We start from the raw sequence: 15898 nt of genomic DNA, 5'->3' as shown, positions 1-15898 counted from the left end.
TTTAATGGGCCTTCAAGAGGCAAGTCCTGCAATGCTTTGTTGGCTGTCTGAGCCTAAATGGAGATAATGCCACATGGATTTTTTTTTTTAGCACAAGTTCTTTAAAATGAAAAGCCCCGCTAATGGAGTAACTTTCACATGATGCCTTCAAAGTGATAGACTCGTCCATCACCGCAGAAATCTGTTACACACATTAAGCTTCAAGAGAGAAACGAAGAGGGTTAAGACATTTCATTATTGGCTCTCGAGAGGGTACATTAAACAATCAATTTGTGCTGTTCTTGTGATTTTTTTTTTTTCCTGGTCTCTTCCTTTTTCTCCCCTCTGTCTTCATTACCTTTGTGGCCATTAGTCAGAGCGGCTGAACTTGGGAGGCTGGCCTTTAGGAGAGGGCTGCCAGTTAATGATTAGTAAAAAACACCTATCTGCCATTATCTGATGTGCTGAGCATATTCTAGAGCTCTGAAGGCCTTTCTAAAGCAAGTTGAAAGATTCAGTGTGGGAGTCTGGTCTGCGGGGACCTAACAACAAAGCTGCTCGCTGGGGGTGGATGATCCCGCCGTGCAGCACCTGACTGGGTCGAGTTGCTTCTGTGCTCAGTCCTCTCTTTGCTTGGGGGCTTGGTGTGCAGAGTAAGCAGGTAGAGCTCCCAAAGTCTCTGGGGAAACTGTAAAAATGTCCTTGTATGTCCTTAAAAAGTTGCTGTTGGCTGACAGTGCGAAAAGAAAGGTCCCTGTAGCGCTGGAATGAAATGCTAGGAATAGGTCACCACTGTACGTGTACCAATTTCTGGAGCAGAGCAAGAATTCAAGAAGATAAATGCAGTCCTCCTTTTGCCTATGTGTAGTGCCCCGAACTCTAGGACTGAAGTCTCTGATTCTTCCAGGATTACACCTGGGTACTTGATCTCTGTCCTGTTTTGCTTCTTCCCTCTTCTCGCTGCAGAGACAAGTAACAAGAAAGTGGTGTCCCATGAAGCTGTGCTGGGAGGGAAGCTTGCTGCTAAGACCAGCTTTACCCTAAACCGGTCAGGGAGCTTGAGAGCAGAGGATTTAACAGGTAAGACCCTGCTCCCACGAGGCTGTAACCTGTCCATTGTAGCTGGAGGTATAACACACTGACTGGGTAGAGCAGGATCTTGCTGATGCATGAAGTGCTGTGATTTATCTGTGGATAACGTTATGAGTTATTACCCAGCTGTGGTGCGGTGCTGCAGACTTGCTCAGTAAACGATACACCACACCGATTAGCACCTTCCTTGCTTTCCCTGCTTTGGGCTGAGTTCACTGATGTACTCCATGTGGCTTTGATGTAGCATCAATAGCTGTTCAGAACTGCCTCTTGTGTTTTGGATATTGCTGACTTTTAGGCTTTCTTCTGTCTGGATTTTACTTTAATTTTCTTGCCCTGAAGGAGTACTTTACAACGTGCCTGTCACATCCAAGACAAACACGCTGATATCTCCATCTGCTCTGCGGGGCTCATTTTCACATTGAGGAATGTCATAGTAAGGTCATATCACAGCCAAAGGATTGTGCCACGAGCGTTATTTACGTGGGGTCAAATCGGTTATGGGTATTCAGGTTGCCAGGAGATATAGGCAAATTGTTGAGGAGATCAGAGAAGAGATGGAGATGCCACAGAGCAGAAGGAATTGACATGAAGAAAGCTTAAAAGGGCCTGTAGAGCTCAGCTAAGCAACATCAAAGGGTGCACGGCAATATTGGACGAGTTTAGCATAGCAGTGAAAGAAGAGATATTGAGCAGAGTGCAAGAAGTTTAATTATTCTGTGGAATGAAAAAATAAAATAAAATCAACAGCAGGAAGAAGCTTCTGATAAGAAATTTTTTAGCTCACCGTGGGTGGCCTTTGAGGGGTATTCTTTGGGCTGTGTTACAAATGATCTGTTGAAGCATTTTAAACATTACTAGAGTGAGACTTCTCCCATTTTAACAAGAAGACCTGAAGGTGGGCCCTGTGGAAGAATTCTGTTTCAGTTGCATTTTCCAGACTTACTAACCTAACGCTGGTTGTTGTTGAAGTTAATAATACGCTTGTACGCCGATGACCAGATGTGAAAAGTGCAACCCCATACCTATTTCCCTCTCGATACTGAACAAAGGCAGTGAAAGCAAGTTGAAAATAGAGGGAGTTTCTGCCAGGTGGCTTGACAAAGCAGAAAATAGTAAGAGAAACAGCATCCACTTCTGTGGTCTGGCTTAAGCATTGTCTTTGATATGTGCAGGAGCTGCCTTGTACCGGCGACTGAAGGAATATCTCATGACTGAGGAGCAGCTAAAGGAAAATGGTTACCCAATGCCTCACCCGGAGAAGCCAGGACGGGCCGTCCTCTTCACAGCAGAGGAGAAGAAAACCACTGACTGTAAGCTCTGCTGGCTATTTCATTCTGCAGCCTTTGCTAGAGACATTACAGGTGAAGATGCCTGTCCTGCTTGCAACCGGTCTTTTTGCATAAAGACATTACTGGTTTTGGCACAGTGTTCCTGTTGTGATGGGTCTCCTTGGCTGAGACCTGTGCAGGCCAGCCTGCTGTGGAGGAGAGGAGCATGGCTGCAGGAGTCTGCTGCTTTTCTGAAGGATGAGTTTCTTCGGTTAGCATGCCATGAGAGTGTTAGTTTTGCCACAAGGTTTATAGTTTGTGGCATGTGGGGCTCAGTGAGGTTTCTAATTGCTGCCAAAGACTGTGAGTTGTGAGGTTGTCTCCCTCAGCAAGCTGCCTTTGGCCACCCCCTGTGAGGGCACGTTTTGCAGTTGCTCACTCAGCGCAGGTTTTAGGACTTAGACAAACCCCAGGCACCAACCAGGAGGTTGGCTGCTGCCGGCGCAGGGAAATGCATAGAGAAGCTCCTGTTCAGCATCTGGTGATGCTCCCCTCTTCCAGGGGAAGGCTTCTTTGGGGTCTCTGCATACAAACTGCTGTTATGGTGTGATAGTGACTGATCCAGAGCCAGGCTGGTTTTGCAGTGGGCGGTGCTGTGCTGGTTTGGACTGCACAGATGTTGGCCTGGTCACTTGATGGCATTGGGCAAAGTAGTTTCCAACAGCCCTTTTTGCAGCTGGACAAAACAATCCCCCTGGTTTCCTCTGGACAGAGTAGGGTCCTCCTCTCCCTGAATTTTTTGGTATCCTGTGGTAGGATTTATGCTTCTCAAATGCTGAATAGAGCAGACTGTGATGCAGTAGGGATAAAATATGTACTTAGGGTGTTTTTTAAGGTGCTTTGCCACACTTCTCCGAGCATCTCTTTGGAGAGACCTTGCTAAAGTGTGTTAAGTGCTCATCCATGTTAACACCTTGTGTCTACATTTGTCCTGTGGTTGCTGAAGCAACCTGTACGAAAGCTCTCTTGCATTAACACTGTTAAGTACTGTATTTGTTAGAGCCCTTTTCTTCAGTTACCCAGCCAGCTCCGTTAGGGGATCCAAGGCTGTGTTCCTGGTTCTGCTTCTGTAGTTTTCTGCAGATATTTTTTGATCTTTGAGGTTGTTCTTGCTTGAAAGAATCTCTTGCCAGTCTGCTGATGCTGTGACTGTGGTCAGTGGATGAAAATGGACTAAGCTGGTGTTATGCCAAGCTGTCAGGGACCTGACAATGTGCTGGCAGCTCAAATGCTCACAGTGGAACTCAGGGAATTGCTAGGAGAGCAGGTGTGTGACAGTCAGCTCCTTTTCTGTGTCTTTCTGCATTGCCCTTCTCTGAATTTTGGGCGTTACTGAGGGCACAGGGGACAGGACGGAGAAGTCCCTGACTGCCTCTTGGAGGGCCAGGCTGTGCTGTAAGTGTTCCCTGTTTTAAATGCCAGGGAACCCTTGCGGAAGAGCTGTGCCCAGGAAGAACCCGAATGTCACTTGGAAGTGACAAGTCACAGACCCCCTGGAAACCAGGCCTCGTTAGCTCCCATGTCCGAAGAATGACTTATCCTGTTTCTTAAAATAACCATGTTAGAGTACAACATAATTTGCTGTGGATGGAGAAACAGCACAGCAAACGTGTACAGTCGGAGTTGGAGCCGCACACCAAGACCAGCAGGGAGTTTTATGTTTGCCTCTGAGAAGTGATTTGGAGTAAATGCTGCAACTGTGTGCAGTTTTGGGCGCCACAGTATAAGAAAGTTATAAAACTGTTAGAGAGCGTCCAAAAGAGGGCTACAAGGATGGTGAAGGGTCTGGAGGGGAAGACATGAGGAGCAGCTGAGGTCCCTTGGTTTGTTCAGCCCAGAGCAGAGCAGGCCGAGGGGAGGCCTCATGGCGGCCTGCAGCTCCCTCACGAGGGGAGCGGAGGGGCAGGCGCTGAGCTCTGCTCTCTGGGGACAGCGACAGGACCCGAGGGAACGGCACGGAGCTGGGACAGGGGAGGGTCAGGCTGGGGATTAGGGAAAGGTTCTGCACCCAGAGGTGGTCAGGCACTGGGACAGGCTGCCCAGGGCAGCGGGCACGGCCCCGAGCCTGCTGGAGCTCAAGAAGCGTTTGGACATCGCTCTCAGGCACACGGTCTGATTCTTGGGTGGTCCTTTGGGGACCCAGGAGTTATGGGTCCCTTCCAACTCGGGATATTCTATGATTAAGACTGCCATTTTCAAAGGGATTGCTTTGTCTTTGAGAGTTTGAAAAGAAATTTACCATCCCTTAACAGGAACTGTTGTTTGCCGATTTCAACAGTGTTTGGGGCTTTAAGTGAGATTGATTTACCTGTGCTTTGGGCACATTAAGCAGGTACAGGACTTAGAGAGGCCTGACCCTTACTTCTCTCTTCTCTTAAAGCCTCCTGCAGGATTTGTTGTCGCTGTGGCACTGAGTACATGGTCTCAGCCTCTGGAAACTGCATTCGCAAGGAGGAGTGTGTCCATCACTGGGGAAGGCTACGCAAGCAGAGAGGTATATCTCTTCAAAGAGGGCTCAGTTACGTGTTAGACGTACTCTAGATCTGAAAACAGAGTCTGTGTTGGCTTGGAGTTGCTGTGAAACGTTTTGTGGCTTTGGGACTTGTCACACTCACAGATGGTGGCAGTTCCTAGTTTTGTCACTGGGTGGCATAGCCTTGTAAAGAGCTGCTGGGGAGCAGTGGTACAGTCCCTAAAATACGAAAATGTGTCTGGAGCTGAGGTGGTTCAACTTTTTAGCTTAAAAAAAAAAAAAGAAAAAGTAAAAGGCACAAACCACCTTGTGCCTTTTCAAAAATTGTTCTTTTAGGAGACGTAAGACCTCTGCTGCCTGAGTGAGTTTATTGGTCTTGGTTAAACTCGTTTGCAGCAAGACAGTAGCCTAGTTGGAACTCTGTAGTTTTCTGCCAGTGCATCCATGAGCAGTGAATCTGCTGTGCTGGGTAAATAAGTCAAACTGCTTTGCTCATCTGTGTCATTGCTGGTAGGTGGCTTCTGCAGTTTGAATATGAGAGACTTGTGAATCTCTATTTTTTCCCTTTGCTTGCAAATTATTGTTGCTGTGTTCATTCAGGACATCTCTGCACTTGTCAGCTGAAGTTTAGGTCTCTTGTTGACAGGACTCTTCTCTCTGACTCTTAACTCTTGCTCTTTCAGTGCCAGGTGGATGGGAAACTCATTACAGCTGCTGCTCAGGAGCTGTGGGTTCACCAGGCTGCCAGGTTGCTAAAGTAAGTTATTGAGCAACACCTTTTTATTCTCAATGACATTTGTCCTCTGCTTGCAATGGTGGTGGCTGTGTGATCATCGAGCCTTTAGAAGAATGGTGGATTCCCCTGGGGGGGAAAAAGCAAGTACTTCTTAAATGCCTTTTGCTATGCAAAGGTAAGAAAATTCGGTGTTTGGCAGGAAGGAAGAATCTCAAATGTTTGGAGTTGAAGTGGTTTCAATTTTGCAGATGCAAATTTTTTAACATTTTTCTAAGCAAAACGTAAGCACTTTTTCTAAGCAAATGACAGCAGGTTAAGTTGCCCAGCAAAAACTTGGATACAGTCTTCTTTAGGGAAACACTGAAAAAGTGAGAAAAAAGGGAATTCCTTTTAAGAAGCAGGCTTGGGGCCTTGACAACAGTGGCCAGAACCTTTTTCCCATTTTTTTTCTATTCTGAGATGCCTGTGCTAAGGTAACCTTCTGCTGTAGGCCAAATCCTTTCTTAGTTTTCCATTTATTGCATGCCCTTTGTTGTATTAAGGGGAGGAACCTTCCCAAGGAGCCTGTTGTAACCCATAAATATTGCTTCCTCTTGAGGAGGGTGGGGAAAGGATCACAGCAGTAGAAAGCAGAATCTAAAACCTGCTCAGGAATTGAGCTTTGGCCCTTTGGTCGAGCTGAATGCTGTCGGGGATACCTTTGTACAGGTGCTTTTTCTTGTTTCCTTACGCAACAGCCTGGCACCATTGGCTCTCTCAATCCATTGACTGAAGGGAACAATCTGTCTCTGGCCTCTGCCCAAGGACTGGGGATGCTCCTAGTCACTTGTTTCAGTGGCATTTTTACATTTGGCAGCTGCCATGCGGAGAGAGATGGTTCAGAACCAAATGATCTAAGAGGGTCATGTCCAGTGGAAGGGGCTCCCACAGCTGTTTATTGTAGGGCATCTTTTTATCTTGCTGTTTGAAACTGCTCGGGTGATACAGAGCCAGCAGAGCTCTGGTGAGGTGTGTGCCATCATTGTTCTGGCCAAAAGCTAGAACTAGGAAGTGAATTCTGGGGCAAAATTCAAGGCTTGTCAAGATAGGCAGAACTGTCAGCACATGAACCCTAAAAGCCTGTCCTGCCGAGTCTGAAGCATGGATGGGATCAGGCAGGCGGCTGCTTCTCCGATTTCTTTTTCATTTGAAATTAGGATCTCTTTTTAATCAGTGTTCCAAAAAACATCCAGCAGGGAAGTCGGGAGAAATTGATGGGGCTATAAAAACATGACTTCTCTGCATGTTTTTACGTGGTTGTTGTAGACCATAAAACCTCATGGCCTTTTAAGAAACATACAATTTCTCTAATAGCCTCTTACTCAATGAAGCATGCTGTCAGTGCTCCAGGGCTCAGGCATCCTTTCACATCTGCCTCCTAGTTGTTGTGTTGCTACAGATCACTACATTCTGGCTTTCTTGGTTTTCTCATCCAAATGAATTCTTTGGTAAATTTAAGGTCAGAGTCCCCATTCTGCTCAGGATGAGAATATGCAGTGGGATTTGGGGATGGTTGGGCTACTGGAGAGCACAGCGTCTTTCAGCTTTGAAGGCATTGAAAATAGCAAATATTTATAATAAACTATTCTAAGTAACTGGGTGCATAGCTGGTTAGAAAAGCATTGCCGTGCCTTTTGCTTCCAAACGCATTAGAGATGTGGCAGTTTGGATCATGCTGCAGTTAGCGCGTGTGGCAGGAGGTGGCAGGATGGAGCTGTGCGTGGAGCTGCAGCTCCCCAGGAGCAGACCAGTCGAGCTGCTGTTCTTTGTGACAGCAGAGTCTGCTTGCTTCTTTCTTGGGTCTGAAAAAACGAAACAACTTTTCTGCTTCCTTCTCAGCGAGGAAGAATTGGACAGTTGTAGAACATCAGCTGTTGTAGAAAAACACCTCATTTTTTTTTCCTTCACTGCTCAGTTATGTTGCATAGCAGAGAAGGGAAAGGATCAAGCTGAACGGGAGAGAATTTTTACTATTTGTCGGCCTGGTAGTCTGTTCTACCCATTTCTTTAGCAAAACGATCAGATTCATGGGCATAGATGCAGAATTGAGAAGTGTGGCCTCTTGCTCCTGGGAATTGAACCATGCAGCCTTTTGAGCAGTGCTGGCTTTGGATGCAGGGAGAGGTCAGGCCCGGTGTTGGCCCAGCCGCCTTGTTAACCTCAAATGATGTAGTTCTCTCTACTCTGGCTGGTTTTATTATTATGTACTGTATTACCCACAGTAATGACCAGTGAAGGAAATTATGTAAATCCCCACTTCAGTTATCCCTCTGCCTACAGGTTTCAGTTCTACAACTGCCTGGGTTTGTCCTCTCTAGCCTTTCTGTTCTGAGATGATGCCATGTGCAGACTGATTCCTTGTAGGGTGAGACTTGTCAGAAGCATGGCGGAGGCTGTATGCAGGCTGCTGTGATGATGCACAAATATGTTGAGATCTAGGGATAAACAAAACTTAAACAAAGGAAACCACTGGGAACTAAGGGAGAGAGCGTGTCACCTCTGGGTGTGGTGCAGCAATTTAATTTGACCTAAAACCATGCTAGTGGGCAGTCACAACCTCTGCTTTGCCCTCTGTGTTCCTGCTTCCTTGCAGGCACAGTGATGAAGGTAACTGGCTCAGTGCAATGATCCAGTTTAAAACACCCCAGAGAAGAAGGCTTTCAGGCTGAGTAGTACCAGGGCAGGCAGGGTGGGATCTGTGGCTGTGGAGGAGAGGAGAGTGGGAGTGCCTCTTGCAACAGTGGCTTAGTCTTGCGTTGGCTTAAGCCACTCATGGAAACACTCCCTGAGTTTTCCTGCTAGCTTGGGGAGCTATTCTGCGCTGAATCTTGTTGACTCTAGAGCTTTAGCTGGGGATGATGAGGAGAGGCTGGAAATGGTTTCCATTTGTTGCCTCAAGTGCTGGTAGGCAGTAAGCTCATGTTTGTGAACTGTCTGGTTTCAGAATATAGTGGCTCTTATTTGTCTGTACACACTGACATTTTCTGCTGCTTCATTTCACTAGCTTCTCGTGTCATCTGTGGGCTATGATACGCTTGATACTAAAGCTCAGACAGCGATGTTTGACATTAGAATCCTGCAGCTGGGCATGTCTCAGTCACAGGCTAATCCAGGAACCAGCAGCTGGAGTAGATCTATGTAAGACCACCAAGTGAGCCTTTCTGAGTAATTCTACTCTGAATTGAAAGTTGGAAGCTACCTGAGACTGCCATCTCCTAGTCCTTTGATGTGTGATGCATTGCTACTATGTGAACTGTTAATACAGTGCCTCTAGTTCTGATCCTGCTTTGGAATTGGGTTCACACATGGCTACTACATTGCTTTTGTGGTGAACTTCTCAGACCAACTGGTAGGCAAGTCTCATTTCTCGTTAGAAATGATTTAAAAAATGGGTTTTGTTTAAGTGGGTGGTTCTGTTGAAGTGGAGTTTTGGGTTTCTTGTTCCTTCCATCAACAAATCATTTTCCTTTTTTATTTTTCCTTTAAGCAACATGTCCATGATGGGCGGAAAGAGAGCCTTGATGGCTTTGTGAAGACTTTTGAGAAGTTGCCTACGACTGATGGTTACCCTGGAATCTACGCATTAGACTGTGAAATGGTGGGTTCCTAATCAGAGGGCCAATGCACAAGCAAAATGAGGCTTTTTGAGGAAGGCTGTGTCTGAAGGAAAATTCTTTTTCCCTACCATCTTCTTTCCTTCATGCTGTGGACTCTAAGCCACAGAGGTTTACATTAATAAGAGTTAGTTGAAATATAAATTTAATTAGTTGGGGCATTGTGTGCTTCATTTGGGGACCACATTTACCCTTGAAAAGCAGTAGCTAGTTGGCCTGTATTGAGCAGTGGTTGTTGGCTGGCTTTGCTGCAATGGACCAGCTGCATTTTGGGATCTGCAGTGCTTTGGTGAACAGTCCTGTAGATACCATGCTGTGGTCGGCATGCATTTGTCGTCATGTCTGCTTTGTCACTTGCAGTGCTACACTAAGCAAGGACTGGAGTTGACAAGAGTAACTGTGATCAACTCTGACCTGAAAGTGGTTTATGACACCTTCGTCAAACCGGACACCAAGGTGGTGGACTATAACACCAGGTAAGGACCGTCTTCCTTGGGTTAGAGCTCTGTGGTCAGCATCAAGAACTTAGGAGGAATTTCTGGAAGAACTTGTTGAAACTCCAGTGAGCGCTACTTCCTAAAAGCTAGAACTTTTTTTGGGTCTTGAGGTGTTCCTTTGGTGAAGGAAGCCCTCCTCTCTGCTCTTACACTGCAGATTCTCAGGTGTGACAGAAGAGGACCTGGAGAACACTAGTATCACCCTGCGGGATGTCCAAGCCGTCCTATTGAACATGTTCAGTGCAGATACCATATTGATAGGGCACAGCTTGGAAAGCGATTTATTTGCACTAAAGGTAATTCGCATGTCTTGTGTTTGCATCTCTCTCTGGTTCTTTCCCACCCCGGTGACTGTTACGTGTCATCTTTTAATTTAGGAAGTGTTTTTGTCGGAAGAACCTGGAGGACACAGTGGGCCTCTCTTGTCTCTGAGCCAGTGGGATGACGGAAGAGTAGGGGAGTGGGTTGTGTGCATCGCTTCTGATCTCCCCCCAGCTTTTAGTGACTGGTGCTGCCCTGGGGGACAGACCTCTCTGGGGTGACTGGGAGGGGTGAGTAGATCAGGGCTGGCTGGAAGGACTGATCTCGAATCATTTGCTGTTCACCTGTGTACATAGTCAAGCATCCTCCAGTGGTGTCAGCATCCTTTGACTGGCCTGAAGGGGTGCTCAGCCAGGATCAGGGCATGAGCAGGGCGGGCTCAGGAGTCCCCTGTGCCCTCTGGATGTCCACAGTAACTGCTGTAGGAACAGGACAAGTCTCTCTGCCTCTGCACTGGAGATAACTGCCTTTCTCTTCTAATTGTGAACTGTCCTTGAGGTTCTCTGCCTTGTTTGCTGTGATTTGTGGCATTACTCTGATCAAGCTATTTTGACCTTTCAGCAGTCTTGTTTCCTGCCTGGCCTGCGTCAGCCTGCTCTGCGCATCTCTCGGCCATCTCTGCTGTCCTGGAGGGAGGGCTGCCTTCTGAACACGGGTCCCAGGGGGTTTGGCTAGGGTCACCGAGAAAGCATGCCGCTGGCAGGAGCCAAGGCTTTAGTCTGTGCTCACAAGCCAGAACTTCCTCCAGCCATTCCTTGTCATGCAGCTTCTTCGATGAAGAAGTTGGGGCTGCCAACTCACGGCAGCGGTGTGGAAGCAGGGGTTTTTAATGTCTGCAAAGCGCTTTACCTCTCCGTGGTACCCTTTATCCCAGCCTCTCAGAGAGCTCGTCATCATCATAAAAAAAAAAATTATTTACAGTTTTATCAGCACAAGATGACTGTTGGCCTCTTAGAAGCATGATTTTCTCTTAGCGTCGCAGACGCTGCCAAGAGAACGAACCCGAGAGCAATATAGCAGAGCGTGACAGGCAGTGGCATGTCAAGTCGTAATGTCTGAGGGCTGTGGCAGTAAAGTCGACATCTCGCTAATGGCCATGGCAAGCTCCAAATGGTGATAGCATTTCAATTTTTATTTAAAGCTTTATTATCCCGTTTCCTCAGTCTTCCTGATCTACATAAGTAATTATCATTGTGCCTGGGTGGGTGCCAAACTTGACTGCAGTCTAGGAGAGATTATCCATAATGTTGGCAGTTTTACACTCCAAAGAGCGTAGCAGGTTGTTTCTGTTAAACTGCAGCTGTTTTCAGGCATTTATGGAGCTGGGCTATGAAACTATTAATGACGAAGTTACAAATTGTCACGCAACATTAGCTGGTGCCTACGAAGAGTTGAGGCAGATGAGGAGACTGGATTATCGGTGTCCTGTCTGAGTCACGCTGTGCTGAGCCTTACAGAGCTTTCTTTTGGTCAGGCATGTAAATTTATCTCTTGGACCTCGTGTTTTGCTCCTGTGCTCGTTATGTGGAACTGCTTGCATGCAGGTTCCTTTAGCTGTCACTGAGCATACATTCTTGGTCAACAGAGGATTAATCTTGTCTTAGCCTGAGAGTAAGAAATTCGTATTTAAAAAAAAAAATCAGCTTACCCTATGTTTATGGTGTCTGTCAGATGCGGGTTTTAAGCTTTCCACAGGCACCCTAAGCGCAGGGTAAGGCAGCGTGCTGACCTGTTCAGCATCCTCAGTTCCTCGCGAAGCGTGATGAGCGATGACACTTCGTACCCTAGAGGGCAGAAAGCCTCTTGTCTTCCCTGCGTGCCCCAGGCAGTTGGACCTGAACATGGGGCTGCTCAGGGCCTCCCTCCCATCTACTGTATATTTGTATGCCCAGGAGTACAAGATGTACTTGTCCCATTACAGCCTCGCTCAGCTGTGCTGGTTAAAAACTTCCTGTTGACTTTCATTGCTGACAGACTGGCAATTTTCAGGCGGGTGTGCACCTTGAAGGTTAGGCCTTTCCTCTAGAAGCAGTGTGATACGCAGTGGGTACCATTGGGTACCATTTGGACATCCTTCCTGCTTCGGTTCACATCCTGAGAAGCAGTTGGAAGGCTGTAACAAGCTTTGTGGGGTCAGCTGGTTCCTTGGCTTTGTTTTTCATTGCAAAAGACAGCCTTGGAGGTCTGCCAGCTTCTCCAGGCCAGGGTATTAAGGAGTAACCTGTCCTGAATTTGAGTTACATGAACTGAAGCAGCCCTGAATTTCTGCCGTTTTGAACGCGCCGGGTAGGCAGGGCTTTGAGGGCACGTACGTTGGCTGGCAGAGCACTGGGAAGCTGGTTTGCACGCAGCCTTGAAGGGGGAGTCATCTTTGATTCAGCCAGAGCCTCTTGCAAAACTGGTCGGGTTGGAGCTCGGCAATAGCATTGCGCAGGGCCTGAAAGGCTGACCGGAAGATTGCGTTAGCGTGGTTAATCCTGAGGAGCGCCCATCCCTGTGGGAGAGGGAAAATAAACACGTTTCTTTCCTGTTCCCTCTCCAGCTTATCCATGGCACAGTGGTGGATACTGCGATTGTCTTTCCCCACCGGCTGGGTTTACCTTACAAGCGGGCTCTCCGGACGCTGATGGCAGACTACCTCAAGCGCATCATCCAGGACAACGGTGAGACTGAGGCGGGGCTGAGAGTGAGGGTCTGCCATCCCATCCCACCTGGATGCGGTTCCTTGGACCTGCCTCCCTCCCTGCTCTGCCCCGGCCCCGTCCTCTTGCTCCTGAACTTCGTGCTGCGTAGTGCCTGCCAGTAGCTGTGAAAGGGCCAGCGTATGAAGGCTCTGCCAGTTTGTTTGAACCCTGGTCTGAGGGCCAACAGCGCTTGCTTCTTCCCTTTCTGCCCTAAGAGGGGACCGGGGGAGAGGGGTGAGAGGGCCAGAGGCAGCTCTGTCAAGGCCACGTCGTGGTCTCTCTTCTCTCTCTGGCAAAGTAGGACCGACCTTTCTGTTTGAAGCATGGAATGTTCCCTTCAGCCTTCAACAAGCGCGCTGTAACCATGCTGCTGGGCAGCACTGGCCTCACTGGCCAGTAGCCTCAGGGCCTACAGAGTAGCAGCGCTTCAGCCCTTAATTAAACAAGAATGGTGCAAGGCTGAAGTCCAGCACAAGTGTGTTTAGTGAAAACTCTTCCACTTCCAAGTCCGTCTGTTGTTCACAGCGATCGCAGATGCACCACAGAGCCAGCCGTGTCGGGCAGGACCCGGTCTGGGGAAGCCTTCCCCTGGGCTTTGTGCTGCCAGCAGCCCCGTGCAGCAGGGGAGGTAACTGCTGTCCTTGTCTTTCTGTCCCCAGTGGAAGGGCACGACTCCAGCGAGGATGCCAGAGCTTGCATGGAGCTGATGGTCTGGAAGATCAAAGAAGATGCTAAAGTGAAACGATGACTTGCGCTTTCTCTCTCTCCTGTTCCTCCTCCACCTCTTCGAAGCAGTGCAATAAATGCTCAGAGTAACACTGTCCACCTGTACGCAGCAGCATGCTACCCCAGACTCCCCGTGCACTTGCAGGTATCTACAGGACTTACGGACTGCTGCTGGTGCAGCTGAAAGGCACCAGCTCACTGCTTGCAGGTCCCTGTGTCCAGGTAGTGGCTCTCAGATCCTCTTTACTCTGCCCGAGGGGTACTCTGTGGTACAGCAGTTGCCTTGTAGGCATGGCAAGGTGGTTTTGAGTAGCACAACCAGAGAGAACTCCTTGTTTGGTAGGAGAAGCTTTTAGAGGTAGGTTGGATACATGCAGAAGGATCTTTCTGGTTCAGTTAAAGGTATATCTTTTTTATTTTTTATTTTTTTTTTTCAAACGTAACTTAAATTGCCTCTGTACTCCAAAGCAGTTAGCTTCCTGCAGGGTTTGGAGAGGGAGGGAAATGGAATAAAGTTTGGCAGGAAGCTGTGAAGTGAGTGGATTATGTAGCTGGTGTGTGAATGGCGAGCGAGGTGTGGAGAGAGCCGAGGACCAAGCCATCTTGAAAGAGATCCTAATGCAGACCCACCATGGAGGAGAAAGAGCTGCGAGAGAGGGAAGCAGTTCCTGAGAGTGTGTGTGGAGCAGCAGGCCTGAGGAACGAGCCTGGGTCAGGGTCGTGCCCAGCTGCTGTGACCCAAGTGATCGGTGAGTGCTGGCGTCCTGGTTCTGCAGGAGCTGGACGAGGGAGAAGTGACAAGCCTCAGACCTTGCCCGGACCTCAGGGAGGTGAGGGGCAGCGGGGCTGTGACAAGCTGGGCTCGCTGCGCCCAGGCGGGACGTGCAGCCTTCCAGGGTGGGAGCTGTGCAGAGGAGGACAGCAGTGAAAGCGGGCGCTGCATCTTTGCAGGTCAGGATGAGCAGTCCTCCCTCTCACCCTGAGCTTCCAGAGCATCCCCCGCGAGCTCATGTGTAGGGATCAAAGTTTTGGGGGGCACGTGGGGGCAGCTAAGACTGTACTTCGTGGCCCCAACAATCTACAGGTACGCAGAGCTCCTCACCAGGCTGTTCCTGATAGCAGGGACTTGATGCAGGTCAGACCAAAAGCAATAGGTGAAAATACTCTTTTAAACTAGTTTACATGTTGGGAGTTTTAACGAGAGCAGAAGACCCACTTGTCTGTCTGGCTCCCCTGGACAAAAGCAATTGCTGAGTGTCTGCTGTGCTTGCAGCAGCTTGGGCAGACTCGGAGGTGCTGGCGGTCTCTCTCTGCCAAGGCTTAATTGCTTTCGTGGTGGACAACAGCGCTGATTTCCCTGGTAGATGAGGTCTTTCAGCACTGTGACAGCAGGTGTGAGAGCAGAGATCGCCCCATCCCCTCCCAGGACAGCATCTGTTCCCAGCGCTGGCTGCTGTGGTCCCTTTGCGTACAAGTGGGATGCCTCCAGCTCCTGTTGCTGGTGATCCCCGCTCTGTTTCCACTGGTGGGCAGTGGCTTGGCATCCCAGCCTCTTTGCCCAAAGCAGGGGCCGTGCAGCTCCCTGCTGCTTCCCCAGAGCTTTGCAGGCCGTGTCACACCTGGCTGTCCTTGCAGCCTGCCCTTGCAAGCTGCGAGTTGCAGGGAACGATGCTGTCTCTGTCCAGGCCATGGGAGAGACAAAGGGACAGTTCAGAGCTTCCTAACCAGGGAAGGAAGCTTTTTTCCTGCTTCTGCCTCTTTCCCTAGTTTATCCCCCTGTTTATCTTCACCCCTGGCTGCAGCGATGGTGCCTGTCTGTAGCAGCCCACTGATTTCAAAGCCTCCAGGTTCCCCAGGTGCTGGGCATGCAGGCCCAGCTCCCCTCTTCCCAAGCAGCTGCCTTCCCCAGCAGAGCCAGCACCCTTGTTCCCGACGAGGACGTGCTCTGTGTCCTGCTGGGGAGCCGTTTCCCCAGCTTTATCCCAGCGTCTGGGCTCGGGGAAGGCAGAGTGTCTCTGCAGCGCACGTGAAGGCAGGCAGGAGGGCTCTCGGTCATTTCCCCTTTGTCTGCCCACGGTTCAGCTGAGATGCCCTAAAATGAGGCTTTCAGGGTGGGATGCAACTGGGGGGAGGTTGCCTCTTCCGTGGCATGTTGGTGGGAAAGGAGACGTGCGCTGTTGGTGTGGGTCAGAGCAAGTGTCAGACCCGCGTGCTGTCACTGCCTCCCCGTAGCGTGATGATGGGCAGCCCCTGAACCCCCGCACCCCTGGGCGCTGTAACACTGTAAAATAGGTTTGTGGTTGGTGAGAGGTTTTTGGGTTGTATATAAATATTGTAACCTGTAACTTTTTGTAATTGTTTTTAATAAAAGGGTGTTGACTAGATGCATGCTCCTGAGTCTGGCTC

General features: G+C 49.0%; 1 protein-coding gene across 4 annotated transcripts in view; it reads left to right on the top strand.

Moving 5' to 3' along the window:
- REXO1 (RNA exonuclease 1 homolog) overlaps positions 1–15876 on the top strand; it is a 42619-nt gene extending 26743 nt beyond the window's left edge. For 3 of the 4 annotated variants that reach the window (XM_080566336.1, XM_080566337.1, XM_080566338.1), the window contains exons 8-16: positions 946–1059; positions 2247–2384; positions 4783–4896; positions 5559–5632; positions 9138–9248; positions 9625–9740; positions 9919–10057; positions 12625–12745; positions 13426–15876. In XM_080566336.1, coding sequence (XP_080422462.1) covers positions 946–1059; positions 2247–2384; positions 4783–4896; positions 5559–5632; positions 9138–9248; positions 9625–9740; positions 9919–10057; positions 12625–12745; positions 13426–13514 — 1016 coding nt within the window. In that variant the 3' untranslated portion in view covers positions 13515–15876. The remainder of the gene's footprint in view (positions 1–945; positions 1060–2246; positions 2385–4782; positions 4897–5558; positions 5633–9137; positions 9249–9624; positions 9741–9918; positions 10058–12624; positions 12746–13425) is intronic. The other variant, XM_080566339.1, reaches the window with a different exon arrangement.
- The last annotated feature ends 22 nt before the right edge of the window (positions 15877–15898 follow it).

The sequence above is a fragment of the Anser brachyrhynchus genome, assembly GCF_964034855.1.
Source record: "Anser brachyrhynchus genome assembly, chromosome: 23".
NCBI lineage: Eukaryota > Metazoa > Chordata > Aves > Anseriformes > Anatidae > Anser > Anser brachyrhynchus.
Note: the sequence above shows the minus strand (reverse complement) of the source record. Positions and strands in the feature narration are given on the sequence as shown.